Source organism: Schistocerca nitens, chromosome 3 (assembly GCF_023898315.1).
Source record: "Schistocerca nitens isolate TAMUIC-IGC-003100 chromosome 3, iqSchNite1.1, whole genome shotgun sequence".
In the NCBI taxonomy this organism is placed as follows: domain Eukaryota; kingdom Metazoa; phylum Arthropoda; class Insecta; order Orthoptera; family Acrididae; genus Schistocerca; species Schistocerca nitens.
The window spans coordinates 382674533-382699532 of NC_064616.1; the positions used below are offsets into that span (position 1 = coordinate 382674533).

Here is a 25000-nt window from a genome sequence, read left to right on the forward strand (position 1 = left end):
GACCTTGTATATTATAACTTATACAACTGTCGATCTGTTTTTTTTTTTTTTTTACTTGTGCAAAACATTCATTTTTGTCAACCGCCATGTCCAATTTTTATACTATGTTTTAAAATATTTACTCTCATGTTGCTGAAGAGCGTCAAATTCACCCCTCGCCCGGATTATGCGAGGGGGGGATGAAATAACAGGGAAAAAATCATTCAAAACAAGTCGACGGATGCAACGCTAGCGTGAGATAAGTAATGTCTTTGTTTAAGTGCTTTGAAAGTCAGATGAGTTAGCGGCTCGATAAAGTCCAGGCACTAGGCTGTAAAGACAGAAGTCACTGAGATTTGAGTGTCTGTACGTGAAGTAGGTGGGAAATGTTTCGCATTGCTTTGTTGGTGATTTTAGTTACAGGAGCGTGTTCGGCAGAATTTCACAGGTGAGACATCATCTCTTATGGTGAAATGTTGTATCAGTAGCGCAGTTGAAGTTATTAGCCTACCGAAATCCTCATTCCAGTAGCAGCAAGTTTTATGTGGTTGATATTTACGGAATCTTCAGATATTAAGATTGTTTGCATAGCAAGAGAGCAAGAGCTTTGTGGTAGATGTTTTACTTTTTAGAAGCAGATGTGTAATTTTCAAATGGCGCTCAATGAGATGTGCATGTTCAGACAAGTTTGTGTAGTTTTTTTTTTTTTTTTTTTTTTTTTTTTTTTTTTTGGGGGGGGGGGGAAGCGGGCGGGGGATGGAAGAGGAGGGTGTGTAGTTTTGGCCTCTGTCGTATTTAAGTGGTAGAAACAGATATATAATTTTGGTTACAAAGTTAAACAATGTTCCTTCGCCATTTGCAATAAACCTGGAAGGTTATGTATGAATGCATTTTACTCTGTGGTAGTCTACATCATATTCATTTTGTATTTCCCGGTGGTAAGACCATTATGTGTGCTAAAGTAAACATCACTGAAATTGTATGAGCAAACAGTTTGGTGGAATTAGAATCGATCTCGACAATAGCAGACTGAACACCTCCAAGCAATAGCTACCTAATTTATCTCACTTAATTCTCGATTACTTTAATCAGTATTATTTTATTATTTCGTAATATGTTCTTCTGATGTTTCATAGAAACTATTAGGAAGAGTTTAGCTTTAAGAGAGAAAATGTTGTAGAGAGTGGTGAAGGGGAGATTCCATTTCTTTGTTTTTCCATGAGTACCAAGGCTGAAAATTGATTTCCTTTACATACACTTTGGAAAGTAATTTTAAATGTCATCTTTAGTGATGGATGTAACGTTCTGCTTCTCTTGGGATAATAACTGACTGAGCATTCCTGGGGCTGCAGAATTTTGCATTAGCATGTCATGCTAGTACAACAAACCATCTGTGTGCTGTATAGAAAATAGCTCATCAGTTTTAGCAATCATTTGGCTCTTTCAGATTGGTGAGTGATTAGGTACTGCATACATGAAACTACAAATGCATGACTAAAGCATAGCTTCTCTAAAAATAAGTAAAAATAATTATTATTTTGGACTAATAGTAACAACTATTTGTATCTGTAAAGAATAATCTTGGATCACAAAAGTGTGGTTAGAACTGCCTGTGGTGTCAGTTTGGGAACTCTGTGCAGTTTTCGTCAGGGTTCTCATTGCCATCTGTATAGGTTTACATATACTTCCCCATTCACTGTAAACACAGTACTTTCACAAAAGTTACATGTAAGCCTATGTCAAATGGTAATTAAAACAGTCACCAGTCCATTCAAGATTATTTGCATATGCTTGACAGTGGTGAGATAGTTAGTTGAAAATATTTGTGCCTTTTTATGGTGGTTTCACAGAGTCAGGAATAGATTATTGGCACAAGTTGTGTGTGTGGTCCATTCAGAATATCGTTGTCTGTTGTGTAACAGGAACTGTATTTAGGAATTACTTTTAAGTGGAAGTATCGAGCAGAAATGTTCTAGTATTCTTCGAGAGAACATTTTAAATAGGTAGGTATGTGGAAATGTCATTGTTGATACTGTGTGCCTGTGGGGAGGGGAGAGAGAAAATTTGATGGCTAATTTTCTGTATTAAAGGGTGCCCCTCTACAAAATAAAGACAGCCCGCAGAACTCTACAGGAAGTAGGTACAGAGGTACAGCAAGTGCGGCGAAGGTATGGTGGTCCAACTCCAGAGCCACTTTCTAACTACCTTGATGTAAGTACACAATTTTGCCGTTAATATATTTTTCAACAATTGACTCGTATGGAAACATGTTATTGCTACTGAATGGATTTGCACAATGGTTGAGATACAGATTGTATTTGTAGAAAGTAGAGAAATGCCAATAAAAAATAATTCGGTGAGTAGTTTGGTCAAGCTTTTTATTGTAGTGCCAGCAGCAGAAAAAATTGAAACTTGAAGATATTTGTCTCAAAGCACTGACAATATTTCTGCGTGTCACCTCTGCTGTACTAGAACTACAAAATATGGATAATTGTGTGTACATTGCAGGAGGGAGTTGGTGCTGCCCCCATGGCAGTACTAATATGGGGACAAGGCATGGCACTTGTTGTTCCCTGCAGCCTTAGACATCTTTCCATTGGACAGAGTTCATTTGGTAGTGCTGTTGCATGTATTTGTGAAGCAATTGAGTAAGAACTGGAAAGAAGGAAAATAACTTGCTACACAAGTGTACTGAAATGCAAATTGAAATAGGATGTGGAATTTTCTGACTATTAAGTTTTTCTGTGCATGTAGGATGTGCAATATCAAAGTGAATGCCAATGGTTAATTTCACATGCACAATGTGGTATGGGATGTTGGCGGTTCTCCTTTCGTGACGTCAACGGTGACAGTAAGTCATAGAACAATCTCCAGAGTTCTGCTACAGGGTAGCTATATAGAAACTGATCCATATTGTAGCCTGACATAAAGGTTAACATGGAAAGTAGTAGACTATAAACTACTCAAAACAAAAAATTTCGAAATAAGCTACAGTTACAAAACATCTTTGGAAGATAAAGAATTCTCATGAAAATTGTATTTGCTAGGGAAAATAAGGGAATCCTTAGTCAGGGAGGGGATGGGGGGGGGGGGGGTTGAAATGTTGGAGGGTGGAAAGAAATGGGTCTTCATTTTGCTACAAATTGCTTGAGGATTGTACCAATTCAAATTTTAGGCTTTGAGCCACATGTCGTGATTTTACAATGTGAAGCACATAAGTAGTTGAAGTGGCACATTATTAAATGTTATCTGTGTTTCTCACTAACTGGCACAAACACATGCTGTTTATTCCGATTGTCAGATTTCAGAGCGTGTGGTCAGACGGGAACCTAAAAGCAGGTCAGTTGTGTTTATAATCTTAATTCTCACAGATATTTGGCTATTTTTTTCGCAAATAAGGCAAGATTTCTTCTAGGGTTCATTTTTTGGTACTGCCTGGTCTGCTTAGCTATGTAGCCCACTAAAAGTTGTTGACTCTTTGTTCCATTATTTATATAATTTTACATGTGTAGTGACATCTGTTTCAGGATTTTTTTTTTATTTCCCCCCCCCCCCCCCCCCCCCCCCCCCCCCAGTCTGTGTACTTGAGCAGTATAGCTCAGTTGGGATTACCAAAAGTTGAGATTCAACCCATCTGCTTTGACATGTGATGTCATCAAGGTGGCAAACTCTCACATTTCAAGTATATGTGATACAGTGATTGTGCCACCATTAATTATTACACATGAACAAACAAAATAATACACAAAATATTTGACTCCAGCAATAGAATGAAAGTAATGGCCCAACTGTGGGAAGTAGGGGTTTTTGGGTGACAACAAACTGAATGTACAACAATTAGAATGACACCTCAAAAACTACTTATTTGACACAGCTCTCCATGCTACTATACACTGTGCATACATCTTAATCTCCAAATAACTACTGCAACCTACATCCATCTGAAACCTCTCTCTCTCTCTCTCTCTCTCTCTCTCTCTCTCTCTCTCTCTCTCTCTCTCTCTCTCTCCCTCCCCCCCCCACTCCTCACTCCCCCCTCCCTTCCCTCACCCCCCCCCTCCACCCTTCTCTCACCCCCTGTTCCCTCCCTCCAGTACATAATAGGTGATCCCCTGATGTCTGAGAATGCATCATACCGACTGATCCCTCTTCCACACATTATGCCACAAATTCCATTTCACCCCAGTCCCATTCGGTACTACCTCATGAGTTACGCACGCAGCGAGGTGGTGCAATGGTTAGCACACTGGACTCGCATTCGGGAGGACAAGGGTTCAAACCCACGTCTGACCATCCAGATTTAAGTGTTCTGTGATCTCCGTAAATCACTTCAGGCAAATGGCAGGATGGTTTCTTTGAAATGGTATGGCCGATTTCCTTGCTCAATCTGAGCTTGTGCTCCTTCTCTAATGACCTTGTTGATGGGACTTTAAAACATGTGTAGCACAACATTTCAATTTTTTTTGCTCAATCTGTTTATTGTTCACATTTCACTTCCGTAGCAGGCTACGCTTCAAATACTGTATCTTCAGAAAAGACTTACTAACACTTTAATCTATATTTGATGTTAACAAATTTCTCTTCAGAATCACATTGCTTGCTGTTGCCAGCATACATTTAATATGCTCTTTACTTCAGCCCTCATCAGTTATTTTGCTGCCCAAATAGCAAAACTCCTCTACTACTTTTAGTGTCTCATTTCATAAGGTAATACCCTGAGCAACATGTGATTTGACTAAATTCTTCTTTTTTTTTCCCAAAAAAGAAAAAATAGACATCCTGTGTGTTTGTGAGCACAACATATCCTCAGAGTTGGATAAGTTACACATACGATTACACCCTAACAGCTTATTCACACAGAACTAATATGGAAAACATTGAGACATGTAGAATTTGCAGTGATAAACACATAGTGTGCTTGTAAATTAATACTTTTAATTGTAATTGTATGTAGGTCCCCACAGGGAAATTTTGAACTGTTTATGAAGAATCTGGGTTCCTTACTGTGCTGTCTGTCAGACAGGAGCAAGCTGTTAAGTATCTGGTGACTTTATTGTAGATTTTCCAACGGGTTGAGATAGGAAGATTATATGCCAACTTTATTTGAATCTTACAATTTGATCTCAGTAATTAACTTCTCAACACAGGCAGATAGACTCTAGGACAAGAACTGATAATGTTTTCTTTGTTGAACCTCGAAAGCAAGAAAATAACTGTTTACCCAGTAAAATATGCTCACTCTGGTCATGATGCACAGTTAAGATAAATAAGAGTTCTTACAGTACAGGCTGTCCTAAGTGAAAACCAGTTAGAATAATTGACTCTAGGACAAATCTTTTCAAGAACATTTGACAAGAGATGATGTGAGATACAATTTATAATGTAAGAACTTAAGACATAAAACTTAATCTGTTCTATGATAAATTCATTTCATTATTTGAAAATGGCTTTCTGAATAAGCCAGACAGAAAGGGTGTGTGTGTGTGTGTGTGTGTGTGTGTGTGTGTGTGTGTATAAAAAAAAAAAAAAAAAAAAAAACCTGGTTCACTATAGGGGATTGAAGTATCAAATGAAAAGTGGAATGTGTCGGTTGGCAAGACCAGGTAGAGATCCTGCAGCAGGTGCACACTACAAAAACGACTCAATTTCTTAGAAAGGTTATTAAAAAAAATGAAGGAACATGGACATCGTCAGAAATCAGTAATTCCAACTGTAAACTTAAGGCTATGTAGAATGTAGTGAAGCAAGAGACAAGACCACCAGCCAGAGAACAGGAAAACATCACTATTGAACTGAACAAAAGGACTGTAAATCATGAATCACAGATAGCAAATATCTATAGTTTCTTAAATATCATAGAAACTAGACACGCAGTTAAGGAGGAAAAATAACAGCAGTATGTTGAAAAAGTAGCTGTCATAAAATTGAATCATAAGAATGTATCGGCTACTTCTGAAATTGAGAACATTGTACATTCTGTCAAAAGTAAAGGGTCCCCTGGCTAAGGTGTTACCAATAGAATACTAAAGGTCTGTCCTATATAATAAGCCCTGTGTGACCTGAAATAAATAATGCATTACCAATTTTGGAATTTTTCCAGAGAGACTGAAATCTACTGTTGTTAAAACATCTTTTTAATAAGGATAATAAGAGATTTCAATAAATACTGACCTGTTTCAGTGACATTTTCCAAAATTTTTGAAGTGATCTATTTTAGAATAGTATCTCACCTTGGTAACAATAATATCCTTGGCAAATGAGTTTGTTACAGAAGAGTTTCTCTACTAACAAGGGAACCTCCCCATCGCACCCCCTCAGATTTAGTTAAAAGTTGGCACAGGGATAGGCCTTGAAAAATTGAACACAGATCAATCGAGAAAAGAGGAAGAAGTTGTGTGGAACTATGAAAAAAATAAGCAAAATATACAAACTGAGTAGTCCATGCGCAAGGTAGGCAACATCGAGGAGAATGTGAGTTGAGGAGCGCCGTGGTCCCGTGGTTAGCGTGAGCAGCTGCGGAACGAGAGGTCCTTGGTTAAAGTCTTCCCTCAAGTGAAAAGTTTAATTTTCCATTTTCAGATAATTATCAAAGTTCAGCCACTCACACATAATCTTCGCTCTCCAAAATTCCAGGACATGTTCAGATTTGCTTGGACATATACAGAATTTGATGGTCTACGCACGGAAACATTTGAAAACGTACAGGGAAAACTGTGCGACTCTGAAACTGTTGCATTCATTTGATGCAGTTTATGTGACAAACTCTGTTTTCCTCACCTTTTTTTTTTTTTTTTTTTGGAGTGATTATCACATCCACAAGAAAACCTAAATCGGGCAAGGTAGAAGAATCTTTTTACCCATTCGCCAAGTGTAAAAGTTAGGTGGGTCGACGACATATTCCTGTCGTGTGACGCACATGCCGACACCAGTGTCGTATAGAATATATCAGACGTGTTTTCCTGTGGAGGAATCGGTTGACCTATGACCTTGCGATCAAATGTTTTCGGTTCCTATTGGAGAGGCACGTCCTTTCGTCTACTAATCGCACGGTTTTGCGGTGCAGTCGCAAAACACAGACACTAAACTTATTACAGTGAACAGAGACGTCAATGAATGAACGGACAGATTGTAACTTTGCGAAAATAAAGAAAGTAAAATTTTCACTGAAGGGAGTACTCGAACCAAGGACCTTTCGTTCCGCAGTTGCTCACTCTAACTACGAGACCACGGCGCTCATCTGCTATCATCCTCCTTTATGTTGCCTATGTTACACATGGACTACTCAGTTTGTATATTTTGGTTATTTTTTCATAGTTCCACACAACTTCTTCCTGTTTTCTCGATTGATCTGTGTTCAGTTTTTCAAGGCCTATCCACTATGTCAATTTATAACTAAATCTGAGGGGGGTGTGATGGGGAGGTTCCCTTGTAAGAATGCCCTTTACATGTTCACTTGCCAAATTTTACAAGCATTAAATAATAAAATGGTGCCAGGTGGTATTTTCTATGATCTAAGGCATTTGACTCTGTGGATCAGTATTCTCGTAGATAAATTGAAGTCTTCTGGGATTGATGGTACAGCAAACCAATGGATAATGTCATATCTAACCAAAAGAATGCAACAGGTTGTACCTAGTAGTTCAGCCTATGTAGTCTGGGGTCATTACTCTGACTGAGGTGAAATTGTGCATGGTATCCCCCCAAGGCTCAGTCTTAGGTCCGGTATTGTTCCTCTTATATGTAAATGATCATGTCTAATATACAACAAGCAGAATTGGTTCTTTTCTCAGATGACTCTAGTATGGTAATCAAAGTATAAATACAGAAATAGAAGAATTAGTAAACAATGTTGTCAAAAGTATCATTGACTGGTTTCCTGCAAATTGTCTTGCCCTAAATTTTAAAAAGATAACATATTCAGTTCTGCACATCTAAGGGTACTATAACAATGGTCTGTGTTAACACATGGTGTGGAAATAATAAATAGGGTAGACACTTCAAAATTCTAGAGTTTCCCTGCTGATGAGAATTTAAACTGGAAAAGCACATTTTGGAACTCCTATAACAACTTAAGTCAGCCACATTTGCACTTAGAACACAGACTACTGAATTAGCCTACTGCCGCAAACATATATTGCACGTAAGGACCACAAAGATTTAATATTCTCAAAGATGTTCTTGTGCTACAGATGATGTACACTTGTCCAAACAGGATACCACTGCATGGATTGAAGTCTGTGGTGCTGTCACATAAAGAAGTGCAGAGATTTAAGCCTCATCAGGCAGAAAAAGTCCAATGACAGTTGGAGTAACAAACTGTAGAGTTAATGTGGTTAAACTTGGAATGTCAATGTTTGATCCTAGCTGTGGACTTGCATTTAATTAGCGATAGTTAACTTGATGGTACTTATCATATGCTAAGGTGATGATGCCTTTGTTCTATTATTGAGTGAATTAAGAAACTAAGTTATACCTTTAAACTTTATTTATTTTACCATCAAAACTGTGTGTGTTACCAAATTTACATAAATTATAATAATCCTGCCTGAATTTTATATAAAGTTTTGTAACCTGTAAGATGCTTAATGAAGTGATAGGACAGGAGTGTAGTTGTCCTATAGTCGCCAAAACGTAGCCAAATAACTAAAAATCAACCACACACATTAAATTAATTTTGCCTCCGACTGAAACACTAATAGAGAGTAGAAGCAGTCTTGTATGTCGCACGTGGTTGGTCTCATCTGAGATTAATAACTTGTAGAGATAATCAGGCGTGTATGTCATAAGCTGCAGATAAATTTTCTGTGCGATTAGATAATTGCCATAAAATAGTTTGTCAACTTGAGTTTCTTTTATATGCTTTCTGTGTTGGAACTGTGACTTTGAAAAAAGATCCCTAATATCACTTGTAAATTTTTCAGGCCCAGTACTATGGACCAATAAGCATTGGTAACCCACCACAGAAGTTTAGAGTAGTGTTTGATACAGGATCTTCAAATTTGTGGGTACCATCAAAGAAATGTCATGTTACAAGCATTGCATGCTGTAAGCTGTCACTTATTTCTCTTCATTCCACCCAGTCTCTGTAATGATGCAACTTTAAGTAATATGTAATTTTTCCCATTCCAGTGCTGCATAACAAATATGATCATGGACTGTCCAGCACATACCAGCCAAATGGAACAAAGTTTGAAATACAGTATGGTTCTGGAAGCCTTTCTGGCTATTTGTCTACTGATACAGTGCAGGTAACTTTTTTTTAATCTATCTTGATGGAATAAGTAATTTTCTGTAACATATACTGCATAATTGGGCGTGTCTTTCTCGGCAATGGTAATAAAGTTAGATGAAACCTGAAGTAATTTCATAAAATTAGAATAAAGTGAGGAAAACCATGTTACTCTTTCAGAACAAAAACACATTTGGGAGCCAGGAGTACAATTTACAGTGACCAATCATAGGTGTTATAACATGAACAGTGCATTCAAATCTGAGCATTGTATAGCACTTTGAAATGGTTTCACTGTGTTGAGTATGGTAAATTGGAAATGAGCGTTTGGTGTCATTGGCCAGGAGGCCCCTTACGGGGCATGTTGAGTATGGTGTTTCCCATGAAGTCATACGAACTTTCCTAGTTGCTAACCTGTCAAATTTTGACAAGAATTGTTAGTAGCTGTGGACCTGGCTGAATGATTGGAAATGCCTGTAGACAAGAAAGCATTCTGCAGTTAAATCGGTTGGTAGGAACTCACAAAATCTGATTTGGTTGTGGACCCACATGAAATGGTGAAGGCTGGTCTAGAGACAACTGAATGAGGCATATCAGCAGGTCTTAAATTTCGTAGTTGGACTTCGTTGTTGTAATGCAGATGTGTGTGATTTTATTGCAGCAGCTGTGCTGTAGTAATTGTGAATCAGCAGTTATAGCATTCAAATTTACAAAGCCCAATCTGGTGCCACACTATACCTTTATCTAAACAACTACTCTGCAATTTGCACTTAAATTCTTAGCCGAGAGCTTATTGAACCACTTTAATTTCTCTCGCATCATACTCTCGAATGATGTGCAGGAAAAGTGAACATTTAAATTTTAGGTTCAGTAACAAGTACGCTCTTGTTTATCTACTGATTTTTATTTCAATCTAGTTGTCAGCTTATTGGGCCATCTTCGGGAAGCAACTGACTAGTGTCCAGATTGGATATTAGTTTTTGGCTACCAAACATTATAAGCAAAGATTCAATCCACCACTGGCATACAGTGTTGTGCATCATAACTTGCCTTAATGTTGAAATCGCACTGTACACAATGGAGAATGTTAAGCACAATAAATAGTTTAACTACACAATATTACAGGTAATTTAACTAGTAATGTGTAGTTTATGTATTGTGCTTAACGTTTTCCATTGTATAACATGTAATTTCAACATTAAGACAAGTTTGATGCACAACACTGTATGCAAGTGGATTTTCTTTGCTTACAATGTTTGGTAACGAAAAACTAGTGTCCCTTTCAGACACTAGCCAATTGTTTCCTGAAGATAGCCCAATAAGCCAAATACTAGTTTGAAATAAACAAAAATCAGTAGAACAAAAGTGTACTTGTTATTAAAACTTAAATATGGAATTGTTCTACCGAGAAGTAATGAAAGAATCCATAAAGAACATCATTCACATTTTTGTGAGAGCTCTGGTTTCTCATATTTTATTACGAATGTCATTCCTCCCTATGTGGTCAGGAGTCTTGCTACACCAAGAAAAAATGCAGATGATAAACGGGTATTCATTGGACAAGTATATTATACTAGAACTAACATGTGATTACATTTCCACACAATTTGGGTGCATAGATCCTGCGAAATCAGTACCCAGAACAACCACCTCTGGCCGTAATAACGGCCTTGATACCCCTGGGTATTGAGTCAGAGCGAGCTTGGATGGCGTGTACAGGTACAGCTGCCCATGCAGCTTCAACACGATACCACAGTTCATAAAGAGTAGTGACTGGTGTATTGTGACTAGCCAGTTGCTTGGCTACCATTGACCAGACGTTTTCAGGTGGTGAGAGATCTGGAGAATGTGCTGACCAGGACAGCAGCACTCGAGCATATTCTGTATCCAGAAAGGCCCGTACAGGACCTGCAACATGAGGTCGTGCATTATCCTGCTGAAATGTAGGGTTTCGCAGGGAACGAATGAAGGGTAGAGCCACGGGTCATAACACATCTGAAATGAAATGTCCACTGTTCAAAGTGCCGTCATAGGGAACAAGAGGTGACAGAGATGTCTAACCAATGACACCCCATACCATCACGCTGGGTGATACGCCACTATGTTGTCTTGCAAACGTCCCCATCTGTCGACTTTGGGATCGAGATGTGGCTGCACGATCCGTTACAGCCATGCGGATAAGATGCCCGTCATCTCGACTGCTAGTGATAAGAGGCCGTTGGGATCCAGCACGGCGTTCCATATTACCCTCCTGAACCCACGGATTCCATATTCTGCTAACAGTCTTTGGATCTCGACCAACGCAAGCAGCAATGTCGCGATAAGATAAACCGCAATCGCAATAGGCTACAATCCGACCTTTATCAAAGTCGGAAACGTGATGGTACACATTTCTCCTCCTTACACGAGGCATCACAACGTCGTCTCGCCAGGAAACGCCAGTCAACTGTTGTTTGTGAATGAGAAATCGGTTGCCCCCCCCCCCCCCAGGGGATCCACAACTCTTTTGTGGATATGTGCGTAGCGAGCACGGGACCCCGAGCTGATGTGGCCTTCCTTCCTTTCCGGGCTGCATACCTTCCCTTTCCGCATCCTTCCCCATCCCCCATCTTCGCCCCCCCCCCTTCACCTCTGGCTCTTTCTTTCCCTTTCTCTGGGGTTATGGTTTGTGCCTACGTCCGGAGACGGACGCTTGTACATATACTACATTCTTCGCCTTCCTTCCTTGCTTGTAAGTCTTCATCCTTCCTTTGTCCTTCTCTTTTCCTTACCTCTTCTCTCTACCTTCTCCGCTGCGGCGTTTGAGACCTCTCTTCTTTCCTTTCCCTTTCTCTTTCTTCCTCCCTGTGCGTGTCTGAAGGCCAACCCACGCACTTCCATGCGTAGCCGGTGACGGGGTAACGCGTAATTCCCCGCCCCGGGTAGACAGGTAGGACACGTACGTACCCCCTGGTAACGGCCAGGCCCAGGAAGGGGTGATTACCCGAGCTGATACCTTCCGAAAGTGCCGATTGGTCCCTCCGTCCGTTTGTCGGGAGCTGTGACCTGAGGTGTGAACAATCACCTAAGGCGGGAGTGCCCTCAGAGAGGGCCCCCACAAGGGAGGAGCGCGCCATCGGAGACGCCGGTAATCATGGGGGATTCTTCCGCAGTGGTTTCCTCACCTTCCACTATGTCTGCTCACAAACGTAAGTTCACTGAGTCTCAACCACAGTCAGTTCTTCCATCGTTGCCACAGTTCCTTGTTGTTTCTCGGTCTGACGAAGGTCACGACTTCTCCACGGTCAACCCTTTCATTATTCAGAAAGGTGTCGACGCAATTGCAGGTCCTGTAAAGTCTTGTTCCAGATTACGGAATGGCACCCTGTTGTTAGAAACAGTCAGTGCCCTCCAGGCACAAAAATTGCTGCGTACGTCACTACTACACACCTTCCCTGTCCGGGTGGAACCGCACTGTACCTTAAATTCCTCGCGTGGAGTCATTTATACACGCTCCCTCGATGGACTGTCTGACGAAGAAATTCAGCACTACCTGTCTCACCAGGGCGTAACGGCTGTTCATAGGGTTATGAAAAGGGTTGACACGAACATCATTCCAACCCGCACTGTCTTCTTGACATTTGACAAAGTTCAACTACCATCGAAAATCAAAGCCGGCTATGAGATAATTTCCGTTCGCCCTTACGTCCCGAACCCTACGCGTTGCTATCGGTGCCAGCGGTTCAATCACACCAGCCAGTCCTGTTCCAATCCGGCCAAATGTGTTACGTGTGGCAAGGATGCCCATGAGGGTGCTTGTCCACCTCCATCCCCTCGCTGCATCAACTGTATGGGTGACCACGCCGCTTCCTCTCGGGATTGCCCCGTTTTTAAGGACGAAAAACTCATCCAGGAAATTAGGGTGAAGGAAAAGGTGTCGACCTTTGCTGCTCGAAAATTATTCGCCAGTCGACAGCCCACCGTGCCTCGGAAAGGAAACTACAGCACTGTCCTTGCTTCTCCTCGGCCAACAAAGGAGGCGGCCACGCAGACTTGCGACCTCACCTTTAGTGCCACGGTCGTCAGATCGGCCAGCGCAAAGATCGCCCGTTCAACCTCACCACTTTCACCTGCCCATTCTCTGGCTCACCCTACGTCGAGTTCTGCTAAATCTCGAGCCCAAAAGTCAGACACCAAGACTTCGAAAAAAGAGCATACTCGTGAAGAGTTTTTACGTACGGCAACTTCCCAACCATCAGTTCCTCCTTCCTCTAAACATCATACTTCCAAGAAGGCTACAAAGAAACCTAGTTCCTCTCCTTCTCCGCCAAGGCGTGTCCCATCTACAGCACCACCTGGCGGAAGTCGCCCTCGGCCGTCTTCTGTGTCGCCGAGGCGCACTGCTGGCGGCCGATCAACCGGCCGGTCGCTGGTGGCAGGAGCTGCTCCTGACCAACCTATGGATCAGGATCTTCTGCCTTCGGCTGAATGCCATTCCATGCTGTCGGTCGCAAGCTCAGAGCAGTCGTTGAGTTGACAGCGACCTTGGTCGCATTCCTCCATTTTCTGTTCACCCTATGTCCATTATCCACTGGAATATCCGCGGTATTCGAGCCAATCGGGATGAATTGTCGATCCTCTTACAATCCTACTCGCCGGTCATCTTCTGTCTTCAGGAAACAAAGCTGCGTCCCCATGACAGCTTTGTTCTCCCTCATTTTCAGTCCATCCGATATGATCTCCCCTCTGTTGAAGGCACTCCAGCACACGGAGGACTCATGATTCTTCTCCATGAAACTGTCCATTATCACCAAATCCATTTAAACACTTCCTTCCAAGCTGTCGCCGTCCGTCTTTCCCTTTCCGGATACACGTTCTCTCTTTGTACTGTATACATTCCATCGTCCACACCAATGGCACGAGCTGATCTCCTTCATCTTCTTGGTCAGCTTCCACCCCCATATTTGCTGGTTGGGGACTTCAATGCCCACCACCCGCTTTGGGGATCTCCACATCCTTGTCCACGTGGCTCACTATTGCTAGACGTCTTCCACCAAGCAGATCTAGTTTGCCTCAACACTGGGGTCCCTACGTGTTTGTCTGCCTCCACGGCAAATTTATCTCATTTGGACCTTGCGGTCGGTATTGTTCCGCTAGCTCGGCGCTTCGAATGGTTCGCCCTTGATGATACACACTCAAATGACCACTTTCCATGTGTCCTTTGACTGCAGCCTCAACGGCCATATATGCGCCTGCGACGCTGGAAGTTTGCTCAAGCCGATTGGACACTTTTTTCGTCTCTAGCGACATTCGATGACCGTCACTTTCCCAGCGTCGACGATGAGGTCACACATATTACCGACGTTATTCTTACAGCTGCGGAACATTCAATACCACGCACCTCCGAATTGCCCCGGCGCCCCCCAGTTCCTTGGTGGAACGAGGCATGCTGTGATGCACTAAGTGAGCGGCGACGTGCTCTCCGCGTTTTCCGCCACCATCCTACTTTGGCCAACTGTATCCGCTATAAGCAGCTACGAGCGCGATGCCGTCGTGTCATCCGCGATAGCAAGAAGGCAAGCTGGAAATTCTTTATTAGCTCATTTAACACCTTCACTCCCGCCTCGGAAGTTTGGAGTCGGCTTCGACGGTTCTCAGGCGCGCCTAGTTTCTCCCCGGTCTCTGGGCTCACTGTCGCGCATGACACATTAGTGGACCCCGTCGCAATTTCTAACTCGTTGGGTCAGCACTTTGCCGAGATTTCGAGCTCTTCAAATTACCCGCCAGCGTTTCTCCCGAAGAAACGTGCAGCGGAAGTGCGACCTCTTGCTTTCTCCTCTCAAAATCGCGAAAGCTACAATACTGTTTTCTCCTTGCGGGAACTCCAACATGCACTCTCTTCTTCTCGCTCCTCCGCCCCAGGACCAGATGGTATCCACGTCCAAATGTTGCTGCATTTATCACCCCATAGTCTGCGTTACCTCCTTCGCCTTTATAATCGAATTTGGACCGACGGTACTTTTCCCAGACGATCGTGGGAAGCTATCGTCGTTCCTGTTCAGAAACCTGGAAAGGACAAACATCTCCCCTCTAGCTATCGCCCCATTTCTCTCACGAGTAGTGTCTGTAAGGTTTTGGAGCGTATGGTGAATTACCGTTTAGCGTGGTGGCTGGAATCCCGCAGTCTTTTAACACCTGCCCAATGCGGATTCCGAAAGCATCGTTCTGCAGTTGACCATCTTGTTGCTCTCTCCACTTATATCATGAACAATTTTCTCCGGAAACGCCAAACGGTAGCAATATTTTTTGATCTGGAGCGAGCATACGATACCTGTTGGAGGACAGGCATCCTCCGCACACTGTTCTCTTGGGGCTTTCGAGGCCGGCTGCCCCTTTTTCTTCGCGAATTTATGGCAGAGCGCACATTTAGGGTGCGGGTGAACACTACTCTCTCCCGCACTTTCTCCCAAGAAAACGGGGTACCCCAGGGCTCCGTGCTGAGTGTTGTACTGTTTGCCATCGCTATAAATCCAATTATGGATTGTCTCCTTCCCGATGTCTCGGGCTCCCTCTTTGTGGATGATTTTGCGATCTACTACAGCTCTCAACGGACTAGCCTTCTTGAACGACGTCTTCAAGGATGTCTCGATCGCCTCCACTCTTGGAGCATCGAAACAGGCTTCCGTTTCTCTCCCAGTAAGACCGTTTGGGTTAATTTTTGGCGACGTAAGGAGTTTCTTCCGCCCTCCTTACATCTAGGACCTGTCAACCTTCCGTTTTCAGACGTCGCTAAATTCTTGGGTCTTACGTTTGACAGAAAACTGTGCTGGTCCTCCCACGTTTCCTATCTTTCGGCTCGCTGTCTGCGATCGCTTAACACCCTCCGTGTCCTGAATGGTACCTCCTGGGGAGCGGACCGGGTGGTCCTTCTCCACCTCTATCGCGCCTTAGTGCGCTCGAAATTGGATTATGGAAGCATAGTCTACTCCTCTGCTCGGCTGTCTATTCTTCGGCGTCTCGACTCTATCCACCACCGTGGATTACGTTTAGTGTCTGGAGCTTTTTACACTAGCCCTGTGGAAAGCCTTTATGCTGAGACTGCTGAACCTCCGTTGTCCAATCGGCGAGCGGTCCTTCTAAGTCGTTATGCTAGCCATCTGTCTTCCATGCCTGCTAATCCAGCCCATGCCCTTTTTTCGACGCCTCATTTGATGTAGGGTATGCTGGCCGCTCCTCCTCCCTACTACCCCCGGGAGTCTGCTTCCGTCAACTGCTCCATTCTCTTTCCTTCCGCTTTCCTAAAACCTTTTTGACAACTTCGGGTACGGCACCGCCTTGGCTCCGTCCCCGGATCTGCCTGCTCCGTGACCTTTGTCGATTTCCCAAGGATGGTACCCCTACACTTGTTTATCGTCGTGCATTTGCTGCTCTATGTGCACAAATGACGGACGCCACATTTATTTACACCGACGGCTCGAAAACATCGTTAGGTGTAGGGAGTGCCTATATTGTTGGCGACACCCCAAATCAATTTCGGCTTCCCGACCAGTGTTCGGTGTATACTGCGGAGCTTTACGCTGTTCTCCAGGCTGTCCACTACATCCGCCGCCATCGGCAGATACAGTACGTTATCTGCTCAGATTCTCTCAGCTCTCTCCTCAGTCTCCAAGCTCTTTACCCTGTGCACCCTCTGGTCCACCGGATTCAGGACTGTCTGCGCTTGCTCCATCTGGGGGGCGTCTCGGTGGCGTTCCTCTGGCTCCCGGGACACGCTGGTATCTGTGGGAATGAGGCGGCCGATATAGCGGCCAAGGCTGCAGTCTCTCTTCCTCGGCCAGCTATTCAATCGCTTCCCTTCACCGATCTACGGAGCGGTTTATGTCGCAAAGTTGCTCATTTATGGCATGCGCATTGGTTAACACTTCCCAATAATAAATTGCGGGAAGTGAAAGCTCTTCCTTGCGCTTGGACTTCTTCCTCCCGAATGCGTCGTCGGGAGGAGGTAATTTTAACTAGACTCCGGATAGGGCACTGTCTTTTTAGCCATCGACATCTTTTAAGCGGCGATCCTCCCCCACTCTGTCCCCACTGCTCTCAGCTGTGGACGGTAATACACCTTTTAATTGAATGCCCCTATTTTAATCCGTTACGCGCCCGTCTACAGCTATCGCCTGATCTATCGTCGATTTTAGCAGATGACACGCGCTCAGCCGACCGCGTTCTCCAGTTTATTAGTGCTAGTGAAATGACGTCAGTCATTTGAAGCTTTTTTTGGGGACAACCAACCCCTTTCTGTAGTGGATTTTTAAGCCTTCCTTCTGCTTTTAGTTTCTCCAATTTTATGACTTTGTTCCCATTGCTGCTGATTTTCAGTTTCGGTTTTTTTTACTGTTTCCTAAGTCACAGGCTGGGCGCTAATGACCATAGCAGTTTTGCGCCCTAAAACAACAAAAACAAAAAAAAAAAAAAAAAAAAATCGGTTGGAATCTTTCCTCGTGTCACCACGTTGTAGGTGTCACCACTGGTGCCAAACTTGTGTGAATGCTCTGAAAGCTAATCATTTGCATATCACAGAATCTTCTTCGTGTCAGTTAAATTTCGCGTCTGTAGCACGTCATCTTCGTGGTGTAGCAATTTTAATGGCCAGTAGTGTACTTTCGCATTCAGAGGAGTCAGTGATTGAAACTTCATGGAAAAAATCTCTCCCCTCCAAAAAATGAATTTGTTTAAATGATTCCCACACATATTTACATACATTATCTGAGGCAACTGTTCAACGGCACTTACACCAGCAAGAGATAATTATCAAGGTTGCCTGTTTATACTTGCATGCATATGATCCGCGTATATCAGGGTTGTGCACACCACAGTTGTGTATGGTTGTGGAGTTACCCACAAGTAGTATGGATTTTGAACCCATGAATTGGAATGTATGTTGCCGATGCCATATAAATAAATGCTATATGGTGCTGTGATAAGCCAGAGAAAACAAACGTCAAATTGTTGAAGGGGAATGTAAAATTGCTTATGGTGGATTAGTTTACACAGATAGCATCCTAGCTTTGCTGGTGCTCATGTGACAACCATCAAATAATCACTAGTGAAAGCTAATACAGCATCCCATACTGCCCACTGAGATGAGAACAAATAATTCTACTTGTAAGTGCATATGCTTGGGGAAAGAAATGTCTGTGCCTGCTACAAAAACAGCCATGGTTTTTTATCCTCAGACATCTAAACACATGGGAATGCTGAAAGTTCCTCCCCAGCAAACTTTAAACATAGAATTGTTTATAAACTATTGCCATGGAAGTGTTTAAAGATGGAGCCTTACTTGGGAATTTGCAGTTTCCTACTTTTCCTCCAAACAGTAGTTAGATCTTTTACAATGAAAGGAGGTGGAGAAATAGATTGAAACAAATGTTTTTAAATCTTTAAATAATCAATGAGTTTTTCTGTTCACATTTTTGATAAGCAGCTTGCTCTGTTGCGACACCAGAAGAGCTGAAAACAAGAGTTCCTCAAAGCACTTGGCAATGAGAGCAGCCCAATCTCTTGTTCTGAGGTTTTATACAATATCTGTACAGTCCTGGCATGATATGGTTTGCATGATGCATTACCTGAATACACATAATGCATTCTACCATAAAGGGAATTAGTGGCAACAGGGGCATTTTGGAACATTCCCTGTTTATGTAGAGGCTGGTAAGCAGCCACTGTCCACCACACGACACCTCATTGTGTAATGGCAGGCGCACAAAACTTACAGTACTCAGTGACAACCTTTAGTGAAGTTGATGCCTACCAGCAGGATAGATGGCACCACATTATTAGGAAAGCAGACAGAGTAACAGATAAAGACTAGGGCCCAAGGTCATGCTATAATCAGTATTTAATTTTTTTTCTTACCACAGAGCAAAAGGTCACAAGACTGATATAACATGAACATTTTATGTTACTGTTGTCAAAAATAAATTATGTTTAGACATAGGTTTAGCACATCCTATACATTTTTCAGGTTGGTGGTTTGGAGGTAAAGAACCAGACATTTGCAGAAGCAATAAGTGAACCTGGTCTTGCTTTTGTTGCTGCCAAATTTGATGGTATCCTTGGAATGGCTTATAACACCATATCAGTTGATGGTGTGGTACCAGTATTTTACAACATGTTCAAACAAGGATTGGTTTCAGCACCTGTCTTCTCTTTCTATCTAAGCAGGTAATGTCTAGACAGCACACACCTTAGGCTTAAAATTTAAATGGGATAGTATCTACTCAATTTCTTGGGGGGGGGGGGGGGGGGGGAGAGAGAGAGAGAGAGAGAGAGAGAGAGAGAGAGAGAAAGTGTAGCACAGTGGGTGGGAAAACGAAGAATGAGTGTGTGTCAGTGTAAAAGACAGCCATCCTGCCAAGGTTTGTCATGCATTGGGGCATGCACATGTGGGTTTGCAACAGGCCATTAACAAAGCAAGAAACCCCAGAAATTAAAAATGAACACACATCATTGAAAATTTTGAACCCATTTTGATGACTCTCTGGTGGACTTACTAGTTTAATTTCAAAGTGCCTCAAACATTAAATGCAAATTGACCCCTGATTTAAAACTGAAATGGGAGATACTGTAGTAGATTCCTGCCTTACTGAGAAACATGCTGTAATCTACATTGTGATGTGATCATTTTGAGAGGTGTTGATTATTTTTTCTGAAGATGGTAGCAAATTCAGACAAAAATTCAAATGGCTCTTCTCCATAGAGGTGGTACAGTGCCACAAAAAACTACTGTTTTGACGGTTGGAAGGAAGGCTGGAAGGGAAATGTCTGTGGACAAAAGACAGTGTCTGTTCACTAAGTCCAGCAGGCAGCCCTTTCAACCATGATTCCTCTCAGCAATTGGTACTAGCGGTATTGTTTTGTGTTTGGAAGCACACTAGTGTGTGGACATTCAGAAGCTGTAAAACTTCAGAGTGCTGCTGCCCCAGTGTTTTGCCAACTTCTCTTTCGACAATTGGTTGCAGTAAGAAAATTTAAACAGTCAAGTGTCATACTTTAATCACTTGCTACATAGTTTTAGATTTGCCTGCTCATAACCTTGAGTGGAAGGTACAAATGTAGATTGTGTGTAGGTCCCTCCATTTACAATTACCAAGCACGACTGTCGTGATCTTATAGTGGGATGATGACAATCTGCCATGCAGGAACGTGTCATCACTACCTCTTAGTGTCAACTCCCGCTGTAATATGTCAGGATTTTAGGATTCTCCTGTGAATTCAGTGCCCTCTGCAATTTAAACTTTAAAGGTAGTTTAAGTTCTTATGATAATTATGTCTGTCTGATTCCTGTGTTCACTGATTACTCTCTGTATGCCATTAGATCATCTGGTCAGTGAAGGCTGCTGTCAACTCTTTTTGTAAATTATGGAATAATGTAGTCTATTGTTTAACATTCATCTATTTGAATAAGTTTAGAACATCCCTTAGTCCCCTAATTTGATCCCCTAAAAGTAGGAAGAATGTTGATAGCTTTCCACAGTTGGGACAGTTACATCTTAATTAAAATTCCTGGCAGTTTGCAAATGTCTACCCAAGAGGTAGAGCCAGCTGCTATGACCTGAGAACTGTGGCAGGCTGTTTACACCTGGCCACCTGGCAGGCGTGGTTACAAACAGCTTAGTGTGAAGCAACCTGAAATTTCATTGCCAATATACTGTACAGTCAAGTGTGTATACACATACTTCATCTAGGTAGTATGATTGGTCTGGTTAGTCTATAGTATGAACCAAGTATTGTGAAATCTGATTCCCTTCCCACATACTGCCCTCCAGATAAGTTACCACTAATGTTTTCACTTGGACAGATCGTAAAGATCCTTCATTTGGTCACAGTTGCAGCAAGATTAGAAAACAGGATATTGTAGCTTGAGGGATTGCAGTACTGTAATGTGCCCATCTCCAGATGGGACTTCTGCCTTGAAATGTGGATAGCATTGAAGATTAGTGGGGACCAGTAACAATTTAATTTCAAACTCATTAGTCATGTTAAGTGCTGGAACAAGTAGCTTTGCAATTGCAGAAAAGACAATCCTGTTATCTCTCTATTACAGCTTCTCAGTAAGTTTACAGTTTCAGACTTCTGATGCCAATTAGTCCACATTTCTCATTTAGGAATCTAACATTGAGAATATTAGTTCTCATATGTTAATTGCCAACAATAAATTTGTAAATTAGTAATTTGTTACATGCCATGGACATTGAAGTTTAAGTAGCTGTTCTTTCTTATCATTAAGGTTTTATTGATTTGATAATCTTGTTCCATGTTAAGTGTTAAACCTCAAAAAATGAAGTATGTTTAGTTGAAAATTGCTCATTATTTTTTATCACTGTCACTGCTTAAAATCTCTTTTTGGCCATAGTTATATGTTTGACATCTACATTTAATTAAAATAAATTTAAAAATCTGCCAACAAATTTGTAAAGATATAGCTATATTTTCTTTTTGTTTTCAGAGACCCAGATGCGCCATTGGGTGGAGAACTTATTCTTGGTGGTTCTGATCCAAAACACTACAAAGGTGACTTCACATATTTACCAGTGGATCGTAAAATGTATTGGCAGTTCAAAATGGACAAGTAAGGGTCTTAAAATAATCCATTCAGTTACAGAACCTTGTACTATTACCATAATAAACGTAAAATTATAAAGCAGGAAAAGTCTAATCAGTTGAGTGTATTTTATAGAGTTCTTGTGAATGGAGCCAGTCAGTCAACATTCTGTGCATCTGGTTGTGAGGCAATTGCTGATACAGGCACCAGCCTTATCGCTGGACCACTTAGTGAAATAAAAGACCTCAATAAGGCCATTGGAGCTACACCAATTGTTGGTGGGGAATACATGGTAAGACACTATTCTGGAAGTGTTTTTATAATTTTTTTCCATTATCGTTAAGTTGATTGATCATTCCACTGTCCCTCTCACCCCTCCTCATCGCTCCCCTCGCCCCAGCCCCCCCCCCCCCCAAAATCCAAAGACAGAGCAGTTCTTGCTCTTCATTACTATGTTTTGCTTTATTCCAGTTGTAACCATGAATATAACTTCAAAATTGGCAAATTTTTTCCAAAAATGTCATGGAAAAAACTGTTTTGAAGGAAATATTTTTGTTCTTTTTAATATTTTGGCACAGCAAATAGGTGATAACTGTTAATTGGGAGGAAATAAATATTTGTAATCCCAAGAAAGTAATCCGGTTACAATTACTTCGTGTTCTTGTCACTGTTGATAAATATTGAAATGGAACATTTTTAATGAAGTTCACTTTAATTCATTTTGTACATCATAGTACAATATGTATTGTGGCTCTCAGTGACATGTGTATCATCATAATCACTAAAACATGTTTTCATAAGATTTTGGTTCCTCATTAATTTGTTAGGCAATTCAACAAAATTAGGTTTTTCTGGTAAATATTACACGCTAGTGAATGCGCAGTCCAATGAATGGTGACAAGTTGGTACTGTGTGACCATCTGAGGGTCTCAGCATAGTGGAGGTGAATGCATCATTGGTGCCACAAAAGAAAACACAAGAATTCAGTGTGGACTTGAATTGTTGTACATTAAGACATCAACAAAAATAATCAGTTTTTGAAAATACAAGTAACTGGATAAATAAAAAATCTACTCGGAAAGTGGTGGCAGGAGAACACACACACACACAGAAAAGGTATTAAAGTTTGCAAGCCTCAGGAGCCAGTGGCTTCTTCTGGCAGAAGGGTTGAAGGGGGAGGAGGAGGGGTGAAGGACAAGGACTGGTAAAGTTTAGGAAAAGGAGAAGAGTTCAGAAAAGTCATCCAGAACCCCAGGTCAGGGGAGACGTATCGGATGGAATCCCCCCTGCGAGTCCGGGGTAAGAATAGGCCCGAGGTATTCCTGCCTGTCGTAAGAGGCGACTAAAAGGAGTTTCAACCATTTCGGCCTTCCATGTGATGGTCCCCCTTGGGGTTTGACCTCCATTTTTCAAAATTCTACAGAAGTAAGAGCCTTTTGGGGAAGGACGCCTTACGTGGTGTATCACTGGTCCTCAGTGCACTAAGACCTTAGCACTCAGCATTGTAACGGCATTGTAACCACACCCACTATTCCTCAAATTGGGCCTAAACGCCTGATGGGTTGCACAAGTTACGCCCATAGTGCATCCCCATCTGCACCTACGATCATGATGGACCTTCCATGGCACCCGAAATCCAGCACGGTAGCCAGCCCGTTGTGGTGGGGTCGTCATGTACCCTCTGGGTTGTAGCCCCCTGACAACACAGGGATCGTACTGCCGATACCTGAGCTGCACCCTCCCCACGTCGGCCAAGGAGTAGATGCCCGTCTCCTTGGGGCATCAGGACTCCCGGCAACAGTCATCCTGCCAGGTGGCCCTTGCTGAGGCTGGGTGGCGCCCGTGGGGAGAGCCCCTGGTCGGAGTGGGTGGTATCGGGGAGGATGTTTCGCAGATGAAACGTCAACATGTATCAGGTCGCTCTGCGGCCGAGTCTTTTAAAAAGAAAGGTACTGTCTCTGGTTCTGGTTCTCCTGCCCTTTCCCCCTTGGCCACTCCTTGGGAGGAAGGACAGGCCCGACGGCTTGGGGCGAAGTACTTCCCCCGCTATTTAGTCTGTTCTCGGACCGATGGGGGGGGGGACGTTCGCCACCTCCAAGCCCATGTTCTTTGTCCAGCTCATCGAGGACATCTTCGGGGAAATCGAGGCTCTCAGTAAAATGCGTTCGCGGTCCGTTTTTATAAAGACCGCCTCCGCCACACAGTCGGCGGCGCTCCAGGTGTGCGACCGACTAGGGGACATCCCAGTGTCCATTGTCCCGCATATGGCACTGAATAGGACGCAGGGGGTTACTTTTCATCGGGACCTCCTGCTGCAATCTGATGAGCTCAGGGCCAACCTGGAGCGCCGAGGCGTGCATTTCGTCCGGCGAGTTCAGCACGGCCCCAAAGACCGTCGCATCGACACCGGAGCCTTTATCCTCGCCTTCGAGGGGGACGTTCTCCCGGAGAAGGTAAAGGTGATGTGCTACCGGTGCGACGTGCGACCTTACGTCCCGCCTCCTATGCGCTGCTTTCGGTGTTTGCGCTTTGGGCACATGTCGTCACGGTGTGAGGCTGAGCCCCTTTGTGGCGATTGCGGACGTCCTCTTCGTGAGGGACATACATGCACCCCACTACCTCAGTGCGTCAATTGTCCTGGCATCCACTCGCCCAGGTCTTTAGACTGCCCCGCGTATCAGAAGGAGAAGAAGATTCAAGAACTCAAAACTTTGGATCGCCTCTCTTATTCTGAGGCCAGGAAGAAGTATGACCGCCTCCATCCCGTGACATTGACAACTTCGTTTGCCTCAGTCGTGTCCACTCCTTCCACAGTATCCTCACCCCTCTCCTGTCCCCCCTTCACCTCCTCACCACATCCGGGGTCTATGCCTCCGCCTCCCAAATCCCTCCCTTCTAAATCCTCCTCCCTCGCGGCCCCTGCCCTCGCTGCCCCGGGGCCCACCCTTCCCCTTCCCCCTCCCCCTCCGCCACCTGAGAAGCGATCCTCTTCTCAGGCGTCCATCGGGGAAACATTACGGACCCCGTGCGTGAGGACCTTCTTCGGGTCCAGCCAACCATCCCCGTGCCTCATCAGACTTCCAAGAAGAAATCTTTATCCCCCCTCTCCACCCCGGCGCATTTCATCTGATGCTCCATCCGTGAGTCGCTGCTCCCGGCCGTCCTCAGTTTCGCCGGGACGCTGTGCTGCCAGGCGCTCGGCTGGCCTCGTCGGC

The 25000-nt window shown here is 43.3% G+C and overlaps 1 protein-coding gene across 1 annotated transcript in view; it reads left to right on the forward strand.

Annotated features, from left to right (window-relative positions):
* The first annotated feature begins 267 nt into the window (after positions 1-267).
* LOC126248320 (lysosomal aspartic protease) overlaps positions 268-25000 on the forward strand; it is a 52328-nt gene continuing 27595 nt past the window's right edge. The window contains exons 1-7 of the mRNA XM_049949209.1: positions 268-427; positions 2070-2190; positions 8901-9024; positions 9109-9227; positions 19206-19405; positions 21690-21812; positions 21921-22077. Coding sequence (XP_049805166.1) covers positions 366-427; positions 2070-2190; positions 8901-9024; positions 9109-9227; positions 19206-19405; positions 21690-21812; positions 21921-22077 — 906 coding nt within the window. The 5' untranslated portion in view covers positions 268-365. The remainder of the gene's footprint in view (positions 428-2069; positions 2191-8900; positions 9025-9108; positions 9228-19205; positions 19406-21689; positions 21813-21920; positions 22078-25000) is intronic.